The sequence below is a fragment of the Vespula pensylvanica genome, chromosome 3, assembly GCF_014466175.1.
Source record: "Vespula pensylvanica isolate Volc-1 chromosome 3, ASM1446617v1, whole genome shotgun sequence".
Classification (NCBI taxonomy): domain Eukaryota; kingdom Metazoa; phylum Arthropoda; class Insecta; order Hymenoptera; family Vespidae; genus Vespula; species Vespula pensylvanica.
This window is the reverse complement of record NC_057687.1, coordinates 3,654,024-3,674,876: the sequence shown is the minus strand read 5'-3', so window position 1 is coordinate 3,674,876 and position 20,853 is coordinate 3,654,024. Positions and strand designations below refer to the sequence as shown.

The 20,853-nt window shown below is 35.7% G+C and overlaps 3 protein-coding genes and 3 long non-coding RNA genes across 9 annotated transcripts in view; 4 read left to right on the top strand and 2 right to left on the bottom strand.

Annotated features, from left to right (window-relative positions):
• LOC122627537 (fatty acid synthase-like) overlaps window positions 1-67 on the top strand; it is a 3,106-nt gene extending 3,039 nt beyond the window's left edge. The window contains exon 8 of the mRNA XM_043808698.1: window positions 48-67. Within this exon, the coding sequence (XP_043664633.1) occupies window positions 48-67 (20 nt within the window). The remainder of the gene's footprint in view (window positions 1-47) is intronic.
• Window positions 68-77: 10 nt separating this feature from the next.
• On the top strand, window positions 78-1,226 carry LOC122628057. The gene is made up of 2 exons (XR_006326969.1): window positions 78-763; window positions 898-1,226. It is a non-coding gene; the product is annotated as an uncharacterized LOC122628057 (long non-coding RNA).
• Window positions 1,097-3,132, bottom strand: LOC122628054. Its single transcript, XM_043809881.1, has 2 exons — window positions 2,809-3,132; window positions 1,097-1,601 (listed from the first exon to the last, which is right to left on the bottom strand). The coding sequence occupies exons 1-2, from the start codon at window positions 3,100-3,102 to the stop codon at window positions 1,464-1,466; spliced, it is 432 nt and encodes a 143-aa protein (XP_043665816.1). The 5' UTR covers window positions 3,103-3,132; the 3' UTR covers window positions 1,097-1,463.
• Window positions 3,133-4,043: 911 nt separating this feature from the next.
• On the top strand, window positions 4,044-5,126 carry LOC122628064. The gene is made up of 2 exons (XR_006326975.1): window positions 4,044-4,353; window positions 4,664-5,126. It is a non-coding gene; the product is annotated as an uncharacterized LOC122628064 (long non-coding RNA).
• A 6,218-nt stretch (window positions 5,127-11,344) lies between these two features.
• Window positions 11,345-11,953, bottom strand: LOC122628058. Its single transcript, XR_006326970.1, has 2 exons — window positions 11,821-11,953; window positions 11,345-11,669 (listed from the first exon to the last, which is right to left on the bottom strand). It is a non-coding gene; the product is annotated as an uncharacterized LOC122628058 (long non-coding RNA).
• Window positions 11,954-11,974: 21 nt separating this feature from the next.
• The window catches only part of LOC122628011 (calcium-transporting ATPase sarcoplasmic/endoplasmic reticulum type), a 30,274-nt gene continuing 21,395 nt past the window's right edge, over window positions 11,975-20,853 (top strand). The window contains exons 1-2 of one of the 4 annotated variants that reach the window (XM_043809790.1): window positions 11,975-12,261; window positions 17,247-17,437. In XM_043809790.1, the coding sequence (XP_043665725.1) occupies window positions 17,320-17,437 (118 nt within the window). In that variant the 5' untranslated portion in view covers window positions 11,975-12,261; window positions 17,247-17,319. Of the gene's footprint in view, window positions 12,262-14,388; window positions 14,617-16,596; window positions 16,736-17,246; window positions 17,438-20,853 lie in introns of those variants that run through there. The other 3 variants (XM_043809793.1, XM_043809791.1, XM_043809792.1) reach the window with 3 other exon arrangements.

The following is a 20,853-nucleotide window of genomic DNA, read 5'->3' as shown; positions in this document are numbered from 1 at the left end:
TTCGCATTTCTTCATATCATATATCAACGAAGTTTGTTAAAAATTAGTAGCGACAACTCACGGCTAGATGGCGCCATAGCAATAAAACCCGTGTGATAAAAAGTGAAAAGACAAAGTGAATACACCCACACATGTATTTCTAACAATTCATATCTTGATTATTTCGAAAAATGTTTACAATCAAAATTATTGTGATGTATCAAATTTTATCAAATATTTGTTAATGATACTTTTTAAATTTTAGATACGAATTTTTTTCATTCATTCCATACATAAAAAATTCAGGTTGATAGGCATTAGAAAGAATTAATCGATAGGTTTAACGTTAAGAAAATTCATAGAAGAGCTTAAAAATTCCATTCCTTTTTTTTTTAAATATAATAAATAAAAATCTTCTCTTACATGTATTATGTATTACCTGCGAATTCATATTATTCTGTCTTGCGCATCGATGAGAAACATAATTAGGTATTAAATACGCAATTGATATTTTAGTATGGAGCTGTTTCGAAGCAAGGTGGCAGACCTATTTTGGATCCTCTCCAAGGGCAGTCGCGTCTACTCGTCGTTGCATTTACAAATTGTTACTTTGTTGCACGTGATTTCTTCTTCGTACGTCTTAACTACGGTGACCTGGAATTTTGAGAAACTTATGATTTTCCGAGCCCGTTTACGAGGAAACGATTATCGTTTGATCGGTAATAAATATAGAAGAAAGTTAAAGGAAGCAGCTGTAAAAGTGACACCAGGAGAAAAAAGAAAAGTAATGTCTGTCACATATATACGGATATTTAAAATAATGTTTTTTTTTTCTTTTTAATATTATCGGAATGAAAAATGACGATTATATTTCTTGTCGCTGAAACATCGTAAGTTTGTTTCTATAAATATTTTTAGCAGAGGTAAGCGACCTAACATCGACGCAGATTATTATTGGTCAATTGGATAACAATAGAGCCCATACCAATCGTCGATATTTTTTAGCATATTCGATCGAATTCCTTCGTTTTAACGGAGATATTCTGCGATTCATGGAAATAGCTAGGAATGGAAAAATGTTTACAAGGTAAATCAATTTTATCTACACATCTAATCGTTATGATAGTTGGATGTACCTAATCATAACATCTTTGGATCAGGATTTATTATTTCAGTCAGTATCTTCAATGATCAAGAACGATCTTCTATTTTTGTTATAATAAATTCGTGAATGTTAAAATCATGAATTGTCATATTTAGTCCTCTTTTCTGTTTTTATAATTGCATACATTTATTTTATATCTTTTAATAATTGGACGAAAAAATGAGAATGAAAGAAAAAAATTATTACAATGAAATAGTTTGAAAATGAGTTTAAGAACATCACAGTTTCGAAATTATCCAACTATAATTTATCTCTTTGTGACACATTAAGTATCTATTTTCGCGAGTACAATGCATTTTCTTTTATATATATTTCGGCATTATACCTTGCTCGCATCAACGACGAGCATAACAGAATATCGTACGTTAGAAGCGTCAGATTTTCGTTGGTACTGGCAATATTCCAGCCACACATTGTATCGTTCCCATCTCGGTAGCTTCTGCAAAGTCCTCTCGAACTATCGAAAAAAAAAAGAAACGGAATATGTTGAATTTGATATAAACGAAAGTAGGTAGGTCGGTATTCGAGCGAGCATAAGGAAAATTTCACCGATGTTTCCTAAAATACACGTGTAGTTCGGATTTATTATTAAAAGAATAGAAAAAGAAAGAGAGAAAAAGAATGAAAGAAAAAAGAAAGAAAGAAAGAAAAGAAAAGGAAGAACGTAAATTTTCATAAGTAATACAACGGTATCGTATTTTTCTTACAAATATAATTACATACGTATAATACAACGTATCATTTGTAATGTGATAACTTTTCAAACGATTCGTCAATGTTCCCGAATCTAATTCGAATACTTAGTCTACCGAATCGTAATCGCATCAACTATTCGCCTAATGTCAAATAAATTAATGATTCCTTAGTTGGCGGTCTAAAAGTGTGTTCGGTTGGTCTGCCAATTGTTACGAAGTAACATTATCTCAAATATCATCGTTTTGAAAAACAAATTCGGTCTACTAATTATTTCTATACTCTGCAAAAAATATCATGAGAGTGATAGAACTTGGGCGGAATTCATAAAAGAAGATTAATAAAAAAAGATTAATAAAAGGAAAAAGAATAAGAAAGAAAGTAAGAAGAAAAGGGAAAAAGAAAGAAGAAGAATCGATTAGATATCAAGCACTTATATGTAGGTATATATATATATGTACGCTCGGCTTAAGTCCAGTTGCAAGTTCGTAATCTTATTTCGCGGTTAACCTTTTGCTCGATGACACGACCATTACTACCATTACTATTACTAGTACTACTGCTACTACTACTACTATTACTGCTACTACTACTATTACTACACCTATTGCTACTATCAGTACTACTACTACTACTATTATTGCTACTACCACTATTATTACTACTACTACCAATATTACTACTACTATCACTACTATTATTATTACTATCTGTACTATTACTATTATTCTACTACAATTACTACTACCACCACCACCAGTACTATTACTATTATTCTACTACAACTACTACTACTACTACTATTACTATTATTACCACTATCACTACTATTACTACTTCTACTAGTACAACTACTATTTCTACTACTACTACTATTATTACCACTTCTACTACTACTGCTATCACTATTTATACTACTACTACTACTACTATTTTTACTACTACTACACTACTGCTACCACCACTATTACCAGTGGCATATTTCTACCACCAGCAGCAGTAGCAGTAGCAGTAGCAGTACCAACACCAACAGGCACTACCACCACTATTCTATTTAAATTTAAGATAGAAATCACAAGCGGCGGAATCCTTGCATGAGACGTTATTATTATGACTCGTTCTCGAGCTCGACGCTCCTCAAACTCGGCCAAAGCTCGTCCCGAGCCGAGGAAGTGCTCTCGGCTTGCCAAAGAGACGTTCTTTTGAAAAATCCAATTATCCCTTCTACTTTGACACGTCGATCGCCACGCACGTCCATCTATCATACTTTCTCTCTCTCTCTCCCACTTTTTCTTTCTCTCTCTCTCTCTCTCTCTCCTTTCTCTCTCTCTCTATCTCTCTCTTTTTCTCGACGTTCGGCCTTTCATCGAGCTGCGACGTCACGTTTTAACCGTGCCAAATAATAATACGTTCGTGACGTCACGACTAAGACGAAAATTCCTTTGGAAATTTCCCTGAAGATCCGAAGTTACTAAGAATTCGGGGTAAAAAATTCGAAGAAAGAAATTCTCCTTTTTCTTCGTTGTAATTAATCTTTTTATTATTTTTCATCCTCGTGTAATCTACGAACGGCGAGAAATAGAAATTATTTTATTCCGGAAAAATCGATAACATCTCGAAGTATCTTCTATAACAGATTCCTTCGTAATGTACTCTCTTACATTGTTGACTCTTAGCAGCTAGTCGGCACGTAACGATATATATCATAACTTTGTTGAGTGTTTTGGCACGCTAAAGCATGCTTTTATTTTTCTCGATATTGTAGGCACAAGAGGGATCGACACTATACCTTTTCTTATTATACTTTTAACACTGTATATGTGTGTATGTAAAATAAAAAGAAAAATGATGAAGGGACAAAAGAATATTGTAAATATCGAAGTGACGATATTAGTATCGAGTTCGCTTTAAAACTGTTAATAGAAGTTAGTTCACTTATAGTCGACTAGGAACAAACAGACTAATGCCAAAAGTGCAAAGTAATAAACGTCTTTTAATATCAGAACAAACTGTGAGTTCCTTCGACCTATAAATTATTCGTATAATTTACTATTATTGGTTGGCGAAAATTTGGGTCAAATTTGTTGAAGCATTTATATATATACATAATACACACACACACACACACACAGACACACATACACGTACACAAATTTTGTATATATCATTATATTTATTCAATGAGAATCAGGGTTGATTTTGGATATCAAAGAAAGATCGATAATTTTCTTAGGGAATGACGATCGAATTGACTTTACATTAGACTTATATCACGTAGACATTATCTATCTACTAGTTGTTGCATCCCCTTAACCAAGACTCTCGATAAATACATATCTGGGAGGCCCGATATCTAAGAAAGAGCTTCAGCGTTCCCCGATATTTCAAAAGTTTTCTCTGGCCGCCACCCAAGGCCAAATCACTCGAAATAACGTGGTAGCAATTTGTGTAGGCGTCCTGTCGGACGGTCAGCTTGGTCACACTGGTGTCCGATGGCAGGTGGAGTAGCTTTCGAGGTGTGTATCCTCCTTGCTTGTTCCTCTTCTTTTTCTTGTACATTTTCATTTTCTTCTTTTTTCCAATGTCAAGAAGATGTATCAATAGAGGAGAGGTTGTAAGTTCATACGATCGAATCGAGGAAATCTTTTTTTTATTTCTTCAGTTTCATTAAAATTCATACACCGAGTTGATTCATAAATTTCAATCGAATCAACGAAGACACACATTTTGATACACAATGTTATTTAAAATTAATTAAATTACGTATTAGTATTATTATTATTGTTTCTCCATTTATTTCGACTTACTCGCTTTTTCCCGTTTTAGCAATGCAAAAACTCGTCACTTGTGTGGACAATCAGCTATAAGTGCCGTTACGAGCTTGCCAAAATTATGCCGCAAATCTATCTATCCATCGGATAGCTCAAGACGAACGATTTCACTGTGGCAACGTAACTACTGCCAACAAGTGGACGATTTAAAATATCTCGGTCTTCGCGTTGTTTCGAAATTCTCTTTGCAGAAATTTTCGTTAAAGGTCTATTGCCAAATTCTGTGCTTTTCTATTCATTGTCCTTATTCTATCTTCATTTTTAATACGTATGCACACGAAAGACAATCATTTGAATTGGACAAAAACCTATTGACAATTATTATACATTCGTTGCTTCGTTCGATAAAAGATTATACTCGACGTACGTGCTGTGGATCGGATAAAGTAAATAAAATAAAAAATTAAAAAACAAATGAAAGAAACGATACAAATAAAAAAGAAACGAGTAAATGAGTACGAAAGTTGATTCTGAAATCAGTAGTAAAGTCAGCGCAAAGCACCTGTCGCACGTTGGCGACAGTGGAAATAACTTTGTTTCATGAGACGAAATGTATCTACCAACGTGCGGACCATGCAACCAACACGGCTGACAGAGAATAACGCGAATGCGTAGGTGAAAATAGATTAATCGTTTGCGCCAATTACTGAAATAATGGGTACCTCGGGTCGTGACACGATAACGTCCCAGATTTTGATTAAAGATCCAGAGTTTCCTTCGTATAGCTTAGAAACGAATATTACTTTAACCATATATCGTAAAGGAGATTATTTTCGGTTGTTTATTAAGAATTTGTGTCTTCGTAGTATCTCTAGATAGAGGAGAAGTGGAAGAAAAAGAAAGAGAGAGAGAGAGAGAGAGAGAGAGAGAGAGAGAAAGAAAAAGGGAATATCACCCGACGTTATTTACGAGCTCGTACAACGATCCCACATGGAGAAGCGAACAAATAAATTGTCGAGTGAGCACTTCCGCGATTCATTGGCCAAAAAAATACTCTCCCGATGTTGCTCCAGTAACAAATACAAACAAACTTCTTTATTGCTTACAGTCGCGATTATATAGACGTATATAAGACGTGCGAAGACTGGTCAAGGCACTGTTAGTTAAATAAACGGGATAAGTTAAAAAAAAATTTCCTCGCTGGTCTCTCTCAAGGGTATTTTTATGAAAAAAAAAAAAAAAAAAAAAAAAAAAAAAAAAAAAAAAAAAAACACGGAATATAGGTATTTCGATAGTTTCTTTTAATTCTCCTATCTTGTAAAAAATCGATATTCCGATCGACTCTAGGCATGATTACTCTTAAAAAAATACATATACAGTGATGTTGATATTCAATACGATGAATAATCAATGAGAAAGTAATCATCTTACTTACAAGTCCCAGTAAATTCGAAGGCGAATTTACTCGCCTCTCAACGACTATTTTTGTCCATAAGCTAAACAGCGGAAATAGCCTAGCCTAGCCCCTGGCCTAGAGCGTAGGCTTGACCGGCCATAATAGCTCCTGCTTCAAGGATCCCGCGTGACATCGATGATCTTTTCAGCCAGAAGAAAGGAAATACTAGTTTCTAAATGAGTTCGAAAAGAGATAGATAGGTAGATAAATAGATAGATAAAGAGAGATAGAGAGAGAGATAGATAGATAGATAGATAGATAGAGAGAGAGAGAGAGAGAGAGAGAGAGAGAGAGAGAGAGAGAGAGAGAGAGAGAGAGAGAGAGAGTTACATCATCATTCTTTACAGGATTTTTCAACATTCGATTATAGTCATCCCTAGATGTAGAAACATTTCGTTGACCCAGACTTTCTTCGACATCGTTCTGCCTTTAAACTATTACTTACCTTTTCAAAGTATCGGTAACGTATAGAAGAGAGACACATACATAGTCCTTCATCTTGAAACTCACCACTCAGCTCGTATATTCGCAAGAGCATCGAGTAATATCAAATTATCTCGTTAGGTAGCCGCTAGATTACTCGTGAGAGTCGCTTTGTAAGTCTTTCATATATAGACACCCTTTTCCCAGCTGAAGAGAAACTAATGGCATTGCTGAGATGACACGTTCATCGTTGAATATAAAGTAGTAATAATAATGTCAGGATAATTATAAAGAAAAATTATTTATAATAATTAACTAATAATTAAATAATGATCTAAATAATCTATTATCGTCTTTAATTCGATCATCTAAATATTGATTCTCTCTCTTTTCTTGCTCTTATTTTTCTTTCTTTACACTTTGAACGAGAACACATTCCGACGAGAGAAAGAAAGAACAAAAAAAAAAAATAATAAAAAAAATAATAAAAAAGAAAAGAACAAAATGCTACAAAGAGCAAAAGCGATAAAGTACAGTGCGAGTGTCCGGCGAGTGAATTTACGATGACCGCGTCATTGTACCATTACGTCATAACTCACGTGCTTTAACACGTGTGCCACCGTGAATTATAGCTTAATGGAAACCGAACGCGTAAGATGAACTTGGTTATTTCGAACTCTGGAGTTTGGTTCTGACTGAATCAGTCGTATCCCTCTATGCGTTTATCTTTGGAGAAGCAGATGAAGAAGAAGAAAAAAAAAAAAAAGAAAGAAGAAAAGTAAATGGACGAGCGTTTATATAAAAAAAAAGAAAGAAAAAAAAACAAACAAACAAAAAAAAAAATAAAGGAGCAGAAGAAAAAATTTGAAATAAGTTTCTTTTTCTTTTCTCTTCGCTACGTACAGAATCATCGACGATTCGTCGTCGTCATCGTCCGTAATGTTCCAAGACTCGATGACGTGAGATGATAGGAAAGTTGTCAGGAATAGTATGCGAGATTCTCTCGCAAGAAACTCAAAGTCTGCTCTCTCTACGCTTCCACAGAGAGCCAAAACCAAATCCGACCTCGCGGTATCCTTGCGACTATTTTCGCGTAACGCGTTTCGACATGATAGATGAGAATTTTCTGCGTTTCCTCGACGTCGCACTCGCTCGAAACCTGCCAAAGATTCTCGCCGGTGTTAGAGAACGTTGAATAATTTAAGATCGTGGACAATACCTGTCGTGTGTCGTTCTCTTACAGAAGAGAACATCATCCCAAGTGGGAAACCGATGGCAAGCCTCTGCCTATCACGGATTCGTGATTCGTTAAGTTTGCCAAAGGAAATTTGTTCTAAATTTCTCTAATCCTTCTTTGTACTTTTCGACGAGAAATCTTCCTTCTTGTCGAGGATATATTCTACCGCAATACTAAGTAGTCAGAATTATAATTAATTCGTCGAGTGTCTTTTGTAAATGCGTTAGAATTATTCACGGAGTTTGAAGTTTCAACGAAAATTTCGGGTTCATAGAAATTTTATATCCCATATCGTTTATATCAAATTTATGTCCAATATCGAAAGTGAGAGATCGAATGAAATCGTTGATACGAAGAACGCTTATAAATTTTCTCGGAAATAGTTGGAATAATAATTACATTCTATCGAGTATAAAGATAACAACATTTATCGAGTTTATCCGTGCGAAACACCGTGATACAGGAATGTCATTAGAGAATAGCGATGACAGACGTTATTATACTTCGCGTTACACCTGCAAATGGGGATATAAACGCGTGATGCCAACTATCGGTAGTCGCTATGTAGAGATGTCGGACTATATTTGGGACGTTGAGCTACGGTTACTTCACTGGCCCAGTTGGCCGTTGATCGGACCCCCTAAGTATATTTTTAGGTAGGTCGTAGTAGCATAGGTCTCCTAAGACCAACTGCATCGCAAATTACTTGACTGCTTATGCGTAGGTAATGAACGTACGTAGATACGTACGAACTCACTAGCGCTGAATTTATAATTAGCTCAATGTTACTCCACTACTTGAGATAGTTTACATAAGTAATACCGATTTGTATTAACTTTGAAAAAGATTAAGAGCGGGAAGAAGCGACGGGGGCCTAGGTGGGTGGTTGAGAAAGAAAGTGGTAGAGGAAGGGTAGACGGCAGGTTTAGAATACGGAATAGGAACAGTTCGGCCGGATTGCGATCGATTTTGATCTTTGAATTCGGCAGACGCATCGGTGGGCTTCCTGCCCGACCTGCCGGTATGTCATGGCGTAAGCCGTAAGGCAAAGACCTATGTCCATGTCTCGTGGTATGAATAACTTCTTTGTCGTTAAGAAAAGCTTGCCAGCATTTTCAAGACTCTTTGCAGATTGTATGGTTGATCGAGAGACGATCGACGATACGACTAGATATCGATGAAAAAGAAAAATCATGCGAATAATCGTAAATTCATTTTCTCAAAGAGGAGTAACATGAATTACATGCCGCATCTAATATTATACTTCTCTCGAGACAGAAACCGTTTGAGATAAACCGGCTGGCGATGGTACAAAGCGCACATACAACAGCTGTCAACGTACGACTAAACTCCCTGTCATACGCGTTCGACTACTTCAAGAGAGTTTGCACACGCTTACAGGACAAGACCCGTGCACTCTAACTCCCGTTTAACGAAGACTCCGAATGACGATCTCAAGTTCCTATTTCGTTCTGTCACAACAGTCACTTATTCACGACTATGACGTTGCGTCATTTTTTTCATTCCTCCCGATTCGCGCACGGTCCAAAGTCTTACCAGAGAATATAAATATCTCTCGGCTTTTCCTTTAGCTACGAATTGTATGGAGTAGATACATGTATAGAGATATTTATATAGTTATATATTTTAAGTCATATATATATATTTTTTTTGTACGTTCTCTTCGCTTATAAATGTTTTAGAGGACTTTCAGAGGATTTTCGAGGGAAATAAAAAGTAAATGATTCTTTGATTCGCGAGATCTTCTATTTGGTTTTACGAATACTACCTGCATTAACATCGTTGAATCACGAATTCCAAACGTTCCTTGTACACACTTATGTGTAATATATATACATACATCAAGCGTGAAATACGAAGAGGGATTTAGATAGATCTCGTGACGATTATTGGTAAGATTAATTACCAAGAACATCTGGTTACAGTTAGCCATTAGAATTTCAATAACCGATGAAAGCGAGCTGAGATTAGCCGAGGAGGCCACACACACGCTTACATTGCTATTCTGGATACTGGCGACAATAATGCCTCCCAGGGATAGAACGACGGTGGATTGGAACATACGTAACGTACCGTGAGCCTTCAAACGACTAATGACGACGCCGGCTCTTACAAAGGCCGCGGGCGTTCTAATTTCGTATTATCTCGCTGCTTACCTAAAAATATGTGCAGTGTACGGAGAAAATATATATCTATCCGAGCGATCCTTCACACATGACCTGATGTTTTCGACTCCGGTTAGATCGAGGGTTGGCTGAGTCGGACCATGTTCGTGACACCATCGACGTCATATGTCCATCAACATTGACAACGAGCTTTCACGTATTTTCAGGAACAAGGATTTCGAACTAAAAATTTCAATTATCTTCGAATACAGTAATCGCCATCGACGATTATTATACGATTATATAGAAAGGATTAGCGAAATTGAATCATTTCTTTTTCGTTAATACAATAATTATCGCGTATTTTTACTTTGTTTGATTTTGTCAGTTCTATATTCGTCATTGTAACGAAAAGAGGCTGATGAAGTTCGAGGATCTATTCGAAAAAAGATGACGATGACCATAGAAGATAGTTCTTCTTGACAGTCAGTTCCATCAAAGCTGTTTAGCAGTTCATTTATAAAAACGTAAAACGTCCATAAATACATGGGATTCTCTTCTGCCAGCACCGGCACACGGCAAAGCTATAATGCTTCGAGCTCTATTTTTAACTCCCTTCTCCTGAACTTCACGTTTGCAAGGAGTTAGAAGTTTTTAAACACGTGTTCTGTTTGATAAATTACTATGAAAAGAGTTATTCATTAACCATGATAGCAAACACGATGGATTTTTCTTTAAGATATATACTGACCACCTTGTCGTCGGTTTTTAATGTATCTATGTAGGATGATAGAATTTTTCTAAAATAAAATATATCAAAATAATTTTCATTGCTTCTCTTATCGGATGCATAAAGAATTTTTCATATTTCAACTATTAAATAGAACACTGTTCATTTTAAAAATATCGATATTCATCATAACGTCGTAAGACATAAATTTTAACGTTAAATCAATATATCTGATTATGAAAAACATCGAATTTCTCGAGTTCGAACGAACTTAGATACGTAGGGTGTATACGAAAATTTTTTAAGTAAATTCGAGCGAGCACGTCTAACTTTATCAAAGATAACCAGACGAAAGCACCGGTGAGCTTTTCTGGTGACAGTGGAACCGTAACGGTAACGCATTGGCTTGTACGTTAAATGTATTTAGAATTCCCGCAAAGAACAGGCCGTTGACCGTGCGTTTTACGTCTTCCCTTCTCTTCCCGTCTCTTCTTTTGCTCTACCTCTTGCCATGCTTATACTTGGAACAGCAGGCGCCTCGAGCGTAGGCGAACGTAACTTTCTGTTTGCTCGCGTGTGCGCGTGTCAGCTTAAATGTGTGTTTATCGTATGCATCGTGACTGACTACGCCGAATGTGTAGATACCTGTCACATCGTAAACATATTTATTTGAGTACTTTTTATCGGCAGCGGCATATTACCAAAAAAAAAAGAAAAAGAAAAAAAATATATATATAATATAATGAAATATAACATTACGATAATACATAATAGTACGTTTTATTGTTCGCTATTTTATTATTAAAACAAGAGAAATATAAAGTCCATCATACAGATCAATTATTTTTAATCTTTCTCTTGATTTTCCTACTATAGATGCATTCATCCAATTTATAATGATCTACGTCCGCGATACAAACGTAACATGTTTACATTGCAATCGTCGAAATTACAATACTGTCATTTTTCGTGGATAGACTTAATAAAGTTTGCGTTCGAGCTTCGCTAGCAGAACACTTCCGGTACCGAGATCGAAGAACAAAAATGGCGACAAAGATGACTTCTTTTATCGTTTCGGGCCGACCTAACCTAAAAGATTAAAGTAGAGTCTTAGAAAGGAATGTTTACTCAATTTAGAGGGGTTTGGCGAGTTGCAAGGTTAGATGGAAAAAGTGCAAAGTAGAGGTAGAAAGAAAGAGAGAGAGAGAGAGAGAGAGAGAGAGAGAAGCAAAGAACCTACCTCCCTTTTGCGACGTCCGGGACCACTGGCTTCCGGCCAGACTTTTCCTCGTTCGATGTCTGGCCACCAGGTAGCGACGTTGACGGACTATTTAAACGATTTTCGCAGACTCTCGGCGCTTCGTTTCGTTCAGCAGCGCAGGCGTAGCCCTTTGAATGTTTCTTCGTTGTCCTTAAATGTAATTATTTTGAGTGAAACGCGCGTAAACAACCATGCACAGGGAGGAGTAAATTCATCGTACCTGGAATCTTTGCGATTTTTTATCGTGGAACGTTATTTCACTGTCATCGATTCAATTCCATTTTCGGAAAAGCTACGAAGGAATAAGAATAATAAGAAGATTAATTATCGGTGTTGGGCAAAAGTGTTTAATTAGCCGGAGTCTGCTGTGCCGGTGATATAAAGTCGTAAAGATAAGAGCTGTTGGAAGGGAAGGCATTGGTAAGTTAATTCGAAAGATATGCTGGTGATACGACATATAATAGTGCTTTTGTGATATTCGCGTAGTGACGAAAGAGAGAGAGAGAGAGAGAGAGAGAGAGAGAGAGAGAGAGAGAGAGAGAGAGAGAATAAAATATAGAAAATAAGAAATTTAACAAAAAGAATCAAAATATCGACGAAAAGCAGTGTTGTGACGATAAAAGAGGCAAAAATAAACAGGATTAGTCTCGGCGTAGACTCGTGTTTTTTGTGAATTTTACAAATAAAAACGTGAGAATCCTAAACGTCGATTAACAACGAATCTAAAACACAGAAACGACGATTGCATCGTCGATGATATTAGTCAATTAATCTTTTCGTTACCTTTATCTTTTTGTTACTTTGCTTCTTGCATTACTTCCTTTTCGATCCTGCGATCTAAGGACGTTCTAACGGTGATGTGATTACAATGTCGATTTTTTCGCTCTAATTTTCTTTCACTGATTTAGTGAATTCGATATTTCGTTAACGTGTACGATGTCGAAAAACTCGTGAGTCAAATACACGTGTCTAAGCTTCTATTAATCCTATCATTTCTTCTGTTAATTATGTAAGAGAATCTCTCTCTCTCTCTCTCTCTCTCTCTCTCTCTCTCTTTATCTCTCTTTTTTCTTTCTCTTTCTTTCTTTCTCCTTCTCTCTCTTTCTATCTCTCAACAGGGCTATAAAAAAAAATGTCGGATTTTTGTCGTTCCGTTGGAGGATCAATCCGTGCAAATAATTCCAAAAGAAAAATATGAGATCTTTTATTAATATTCATTTGCTAAGATATAGAGGAAATTTATTTGGGGATTTTGATAAATACTCGATCCATTCCGTCTTTTTGCGTGGCCATGTACATTCGAGTGAGATTTTCGATAGAACCGTTGAATAAACTATGGCAATGCGTACAGGAGCCAAAAATTCTGACAAATTTATTAGGACATTCGGGATTGTGAAAAGTGAAAATATCGAACGCATTATTAAATTCGAAATTTTCAAACACGGACTTTATATAATCCGTGGATTATATAAAGATTGAAAATTTTTGCTTTTCTATTTTCTCCCTTACTCTGTCTCTCTCTCTCTCTCTCTCTCTCTCTCTCTCTCTCTCTCTCTTTGTTCTTTTCTTATTCGCTGTTCCGTCGAACGAAACATTTTCTTCTTTCTGAGAATCTATATGATATATCAGCGATTCGCTCTCGCGGATTACCTCATTAGACGCGTCTGCGTGTTGTGCGCACGTTACATATAAACACGACCTCTGCTTGTTTGCCAACAAACATCGCCGTGCTTCCTATCTTTATAGCCCGTCGACCATGTTGCATCTCGTCTTCAAATAGAAGCATTACTATTGGGTTCTTTGAAAAGTTCAAAACGATATTTCTACATAATTCATAGATATAAATTTGTATACATATACATAACATATACATATATATATATATGTACTTAAATGTATATATATATATGTATATATATATATATTATAATTTTATATTATTAACTGTTCCACACACACACGCACAAATATATTGAAAAAATTATATCACAATCTATTATACATCTATTAAAAATTCCTACTTTTAAACTTCGAGAATAAGCTAATATTAATCTAGGTTAATACTATTATTCTATCACGAGCTATGATATAAGCCCAGAAAGAGAGAGTGAGAGAGAAGAAGAGACAGACATACAGACACAGAACAGAAACAGAATACAAAGACGAGAAATCTTGAAATTGTGATGTGTTTAATAATTACTAAACAGCTGGAGGAGAGAACAAAGAGAGGATGAGTATGATAATGAGAATGAGAATGAAAGACAGAGAGAAAGAGAGAGAGAGAGAGAGAGAGAGAGAGAGAGAAAGAGAAAGAGAGAAAGAGAGAGATAAGAAGAGACACCAGCAAAGCAGAGACCGTAAATATGCCTACTTGTGCGTGTGTATGCGTATGTGTATAAAAGAGTGAGAGAGAGAGAGAGAGAGAGAGAGAGAAGCTGACGAACATCTCTGCCAAAATAATTAGGAAGTCGTCGGAGACGAGTGCTAAAAGCGTTCGCTCTCGGGCACGCGCGATTTGGCCGACTAGTCGCTTCCCGGGCGTTCGAGGGAGAGCCACTTGTCCGGACGGGTCCTTTTCAGATTGTTTTCCAAAGCATCTCCCAGTTTCGCGCAAACGGTCTCTTCGCGATCATCAATCCTTTACGTGTGTCTTCCGGACGAGTTCTCCGGGAGGCAAGTTTGTTGCAGGGCCGGCTCATATCCTGATATGTACTACTGCGCGTAATTTTTCTCGCAAAAAAAAGGATAGCCCAGAACAATAGTTGTGTTGCAAGGGTTAGTCCGCGGGACACTTGTTCTCTCTCTCTCTCTCTTTTTTTTTCTTTTTCTTCTATTTTCTTCTTTTTCTTTGTCTTCTTCTAATCGTTTTTCTTTCCAGGGTTAGAGTCGAACGATATCTTTTGATTATTTATCGCAACTTCTTTATGAATCCTTTCTAAGCACATCGAATCGATCTCGGATCGAATTTCTATTGAGATATATCGTTGGGTTTGATCGAACTCGTTAGATCGAAGTAATGAAAAACTTGGAAAAGTTTCGATAGGTTGGGGAATATAATATTGAGAGATGCGAGAGATTCCAGATCGATTAGACGAAAGTGCTTAGATGAAATGCGCCGAATAGTTTTGTGTCACTGATCCAATGACCGTAACCTCGATTAACCTCATTGCATTGCTTTCCTATTGATGCTTAAGTTTAGAGCTAACCTTGGCTCGGTAGACGAGACCTCCGAACTTGACTCGAATTTTAAATTCGATCTGTATCGCCCTTGAACTTGCGACGATTTAATGACGCTGTGCTCTTCGTTGACACCGACCAGAGAACTCGATGCTTATACTACGATAAGATTTTTCGTGAAAAGAAATGAGATAGATCTTTTACGATCTTTGTTTATCGATCGATTCGATAAATTACGATTATTCTTTTCCATAGAGATTTACTCGTACATGAGATCGTTGAGATTTTTGTCTCTTGCTTCGATGAATCTTATCTGCGTTAAATAATCCATATAAATACATACAAGGTTTTAAGATAAGAGATAAATTTAATTACTATTTTTAATTAGTATAGCAATTATTTGAATCCAAGTTGAACGAGAAGTCCCGATAATTCAAAGATGTAGGTTAAACGCCAAACCGATTTAGCTCGTTCACGCGTTACATAATCGCAGCCGTCATATTTACGCTTTTCTATTTTACACGTCGTAACGAACCGTATCAGCGATCCTTTCTTTCATCTTTAATAAGTAATAAGTATTTGATTCGAAAATGAAACGATATTTGTTTTATTCTGCATTTACCTTCGATAAATAGAGCCTAATAAGAAAGGGAGAAATTTTAAGCCCTCCCTATATAATGATTACATAACGACAATACAGCAATGTCCTGTGAGCGTCTTAAAATACGCGCCAAGGAAATAGCCTAGCAGAAGCCTGAAAATAGCCGAGTGCGTCACACTCCATCAACGCCGCTTTAACCAATGGCGTCGCTCCACATGCTCTCTGCTTTTCGTTTCGTCGTCTGTTTTCCTGCGTCGCGATATCTCGATCCTAGCCCCCTCTAATTTAATTTACGAAAAAGTCGTTCACGAAAGGTCACAACAAAACCGGCATATCTTATTTCTATGAATTTCGACGTATTATAAGATACCGACAATTTCATTTCATCGAAGAAAAACGAATTCTCATCCGTAAAATCCGCCTTACGTCGGACGTGCGCGTCGACTCATAACCGACGCAGTCCGACAGATGGCGCAGTAACGCGCGCGATGATTCGTCGTTTGTCGTCGCTTTTAGTTAGACGGAAGCGGAGGTTTGGTTAGCAATTCGGGTCCGTACTTGTCAAGAAGAAAATGACGTGCACTTCGGATTTCAGTGGATGTGCCTCGTGATACGAGACGCGTTAATCAAAGAGAAAAAAAAGTTTGTCTATTCGTGATTTTGTTTGATTTTAAAAGAGAAAGAGATATTATCTATCTCTTATTCTCGTGCCTTCGAGTGAACTGTGAATCGTTTGTGTCGCTCCCTCTTTTTCTCTCTCTCTCTCTCTTTCTCTCTCTCTCTCTCTGCCTTTTCTTCTTTCTCTCTCTCCTCTCTTTTTCTCTCTTTCTCTCCTTTCTTTCTCATAATCAAGATCTATCCGTCTTTCTCTCTCCTGTTCCTGACTAACCTAAATACTCGTGAACCCGTAACGTGATTTTGTCGTGACACGTCGTCAACGAATACCTGAACTAGTTTATGGCGATCATTTTTTCTTCTCCGTTTCCTAAAATCCATTCGAAAAGTGGAAGAAAATCAAAGAGAAAATTGAACCGTTTAAACTGCTTTGTAATCGAAGACTTCCTTGTCTCGAGGTCGTTCTAACCTGGACCGAAAGCGTCTCGGCGCTGTTGTGAGGTGTGTGCACGCGTTTAGAATCCTTATCTTTTTCTTTTTTTTTTCTCCTATCACTATGTATTCCGGCTCCGTACGTTTGACCTTTCCTTGCTCTTTCGACTTCTCATTCTTTTTTTCCGCATTTTTTTTTTTTTCTTTATTTTATTTTAAAGATATAGCAGTATGTCAACTAGTCAGAACGGCTTTATTCGTTTCATAGTAATACGCAAAATAATACATCATATTTGAGTTGTATGCTACTTATTTTTATTCTTTGATCATATAAAATGAATACATCTTGTTTGAATATGTTGAACTTGGAACGTTACCTTGTCATTGATAACTGCTTTCGCTTTTATTCATTCTTTTTTAAATGTCTGTTGAATGTATTATTTTATTTATTATTATTGTTGTATATATAAATAATAATAATAATGCTATCCTTTTGTAACAACGTTAAACTGTATTTAAATAAAAGACAAAAGATGGACCGTCTAACGTTAAAGTCTATTTTGTTTCTTTCAATTTTCAGAATTTGTTTACGTGAATGAACGGTACAAACATCGAGAGGATACTATAAGCAGTGTTGAGAAAAAGAAGCAATCATGGAGGACGGCCATGCGAAGACCGTTGACGAGGTATTAAATTATTTCAATGTGGATTCGGAGAAAGGATTGTCCCTCGACCAAGTGAAAAGGAATCAGGAGAAGTATGGTCTCAATGGTAAGTCATTTTAATATCGATTTAATATTAACGCTAGATTAAGTAATACCAGTAACGTCAGTTTCTATAAGCGATTTAAAATGGAATAATTTAATTGATAATATATCTAAGTAAATAAATAACCTCAACATTTTGAAAATTTAATGCAATAAATTTAAGAATATTAATAAGGGAATAAAATCTTATATACAATCTATTAGTTCACCATTTTGTATTTACATGCGGTATAAAATTTGCTCCGTCAAATATTAGTATTAGGTTATTTTCCAAACTGTATTATTTTTATTTTGAAATGCAGATTACTCTGACGTAAATTGCGTCATTGAACATTGATATGAATCCCGAGTGGCGCGCAACATATTTCAGGGAAAATAGTTCGCGTAATGTTCGATCTTTCTTTTTTCCTATTTTTTTTTCTTTTTTTTCTAAATGATTGACGGATTAAATCAGTCGCATCGCGTTTTGGGTTTAAAAAATCTGTCAGATCCAGTCGGCTTATAGGCGTTAAAACGCGATGCATCAATACACGAGCGAAAGTTTTTACAATTTTGTAAAAGATTTTTATTTTTGCGAAAAGAAAGAAAGAAAGAAAAAAAAAAGAAAAGAAAAGAAGAGAAGAAAAAAAGAATTCTCATTTTGCTCCTGATAAAAATAAATTTGCTCGACAAAATTCTCCTCTTTAACGAGAAAAAAGAATTTTCTACCCTAATCTTAATTCTCATTAACACGAACGAATTTGGGTGAATTTAGGGGCGATATAGGGATCTTATTTTATATCCTTTTAAGCCACGTGGTCCGTTCGAGAATCTTCAAGTTATCGAACGAATCACTAAGGAGCTAAATTCGAATCTATGTACACATATCGAATAAAGAGGAAGAAGGAAGGCACGAGGCAGAATACCGTAATTTGTAATTTTTGGCATATAACTTATAGCTATAATGTCTGCATAAGAGATAGCATACGTTTCTAAATTCGCAATCGGAAGCCGCATCACTCTCTCTTTCTCTTTCTCTCTTTCTATCTCTTTCTTCCATATGCAACAATCTTATGACTCAATTCAATATCGTGAATCCATTTGGTCGAAGGGATCGAAGAGCGCGGTAAAAGTTTCTTTATCGGAGCATTAATGTGACGATAAAATAACATCAGCATTCACGCCACGCATTTACGTTTATCCCTACCATTTACTTTTTCAGTGATGTCACTGTGCTTTCCAAGACGTATACGTTTGACGACTTTGACTTGAAAATGTCTGCCATGTCGAGGTTACTACTTGAATCAAATTTTTTTCCAAAGTATTAAATGATAAAGAGATAGAGTGATATTTGTAGTGATAGTGACAAGATTTCTTGAATAAAATCGCTTGATGTTCGTCGTTATCGATATTCGAAAATGTATCGTTATATCTACATATGTGTGCATATGTATATATGTATGTATATATATGTATACATTTCTTTATATATCTTTTATATATTCTTATATATTTTTATATATTTTATATATTTCTTATTTAACGTAGTTCTTCGTAGATTCTCACTCTTGGAATCAAATTTATTCGCGATAATTCCAATTCCGCATGTCGCTCTCTATTCGGTTTATTTTCACATAATACCATCTAAACGCTGCTTAGTCAACTTCGAATATCGCACGTTCTTTTCGATCTTACTTCAGAAAGCTATGATAAATAATCTGTGAGATTTATGGTCGCGACGTGGTGGAAGTACGGATTCTGATTTTAAAATCGTCTCGATGAGTGGAGAGGATCTTCTCTTTTTTTTTTCCTTTCTCTTTATCTCTCTTTCTCTCTTTTCTTTTTTTTTTGTTTTGTTTTAACGAGAAATATTCTTCACTGTCCTCGGATGGATGGCTTTGACTTTCGTATTAAAAAAAAAAAAAAAAAAAAATACAGTGGCTTAAAAAAGAAAATACGAGTTCTAAAATTCTTATTTTTTTTTTTTTTATTTCTTCTCTCTTTTTTTCTCTCTTTATCTATCTATCTCTCTATCTCGTCTTCGAGATTTAAGTCGTACTTGATGAAACTCGATGAAAGATATTCCCTGATGAATCGTTTCGTTTCGTTCGAGAAGAAAGACGTAAAGTTCTTTTCTTTTTGTTAATGGACGCTTATAAAAATATCTGAAAAATAGTTTTTGTTGGCATCGATGATGCTTTAGCTTCCGCTCGTAAATCTTTAGATCTTTTCCTCTCATGCTTGAGTTTTCGATCGAAACAGATCAAATTCTAAGGATATAATTCGGAACACAGATTGCGACGTTACGTCAATCTTCCGTAAGAAAGACCATGCGTTCGATTCGAAGATAAAATGAGTATAACGACAGAGTGAATTATTTTCAGAAATAATGGTGTAACGCGTAAATTAGTTTAAAAGAAAAAAAAAAAAAATACGTTTATAAAAATACATCATCGTTCTAATATTTTAATTATAGCTTTTGATCGATCGAGACGAATTATTAGCGATTAGTCATCAATTTTAATTGACAACTTTGCTGACTATAGCGTTTTATATTTACAACGAGAATTCTTTATTACGTTCTCTGTTCTTTCTTTTCCTTTTTTTTTCTTTTTCTCCATTTCTCTCTCCCTTATTTTCTCATCGAAATATATTTTATGATTTTATCTCAAGTCGATCAGTCGCGATAGCTACTTGATATATATATATATATATATATATATATATATATTGTTATTATTACTTTGTATTCTTATATTGCGTATCGATAAATTGATTAACTTATCGATCATCGAACAAAATTCTTCCTATGTTTTTCCATTGTTTTATCATGTCGAATAAGTGTATATGCGTATTTTGCCACTTGAAAATGAATAATCGCGATTATTCATACTTTCCGTTTTTTCTCTTGTCCCGATGAAATTTCTCAAGTACCAGCTCGATAATTCCATCATATAAACGATAAAACGTGTTTATCGTTACGAACGATTTTTTTGTCTTGAATTTTCGTTTCCTTTTACTTTCTTATATATATATATTTTTTTGTTTCTCTTTTTTTTCAATTCTTTTTCTTTCGTCTTTCGTACTTGTCTTTCCGTGTATTCGAAAAAGTTAAAAAAAAAGATGATGTGATGCGTCGATTATCTTATCGATTATCGTCGATTATCAGGCGTATATAGGAAGCTCTACAAAGATTCGAAACTCGATGAGATGAAATCCGTTAGCGAGAAGGTAAATATAGTAGGTGGTCCGCGTGATTGCGGTCGCGGTTAGGAACGTAATTAACGGCGATCGATGATTGACGCATTCAGAATAGTCCGGTCACATTTGATCTTCGTGATGGTAATGGTGACGATGGATGATGATGATTGAAGGTGACGAGACGATTGAATTTTCGTGAGTCTTGTTTGCGATAGGAAGAATAAAAAAAGAAAATAATTT

Bases quoted from the DNA above. Each gene is read 5' to 3' on its own strand.
- LOC122628054 (XM_043809881.1), bottom strand. From the start codon at position 3,102: ATGATAGATGGACGTGCGTGGCGATCGACGTGTCAAAGTAGAAGGGAT. The intron at 1,602-2,808 runs GTAATAGTGGTG...TTTTTTCGATAG, and splicing joins GTGGTAGAAATATGCCACTG to TTCGAGAGGACTTTGCAGAA.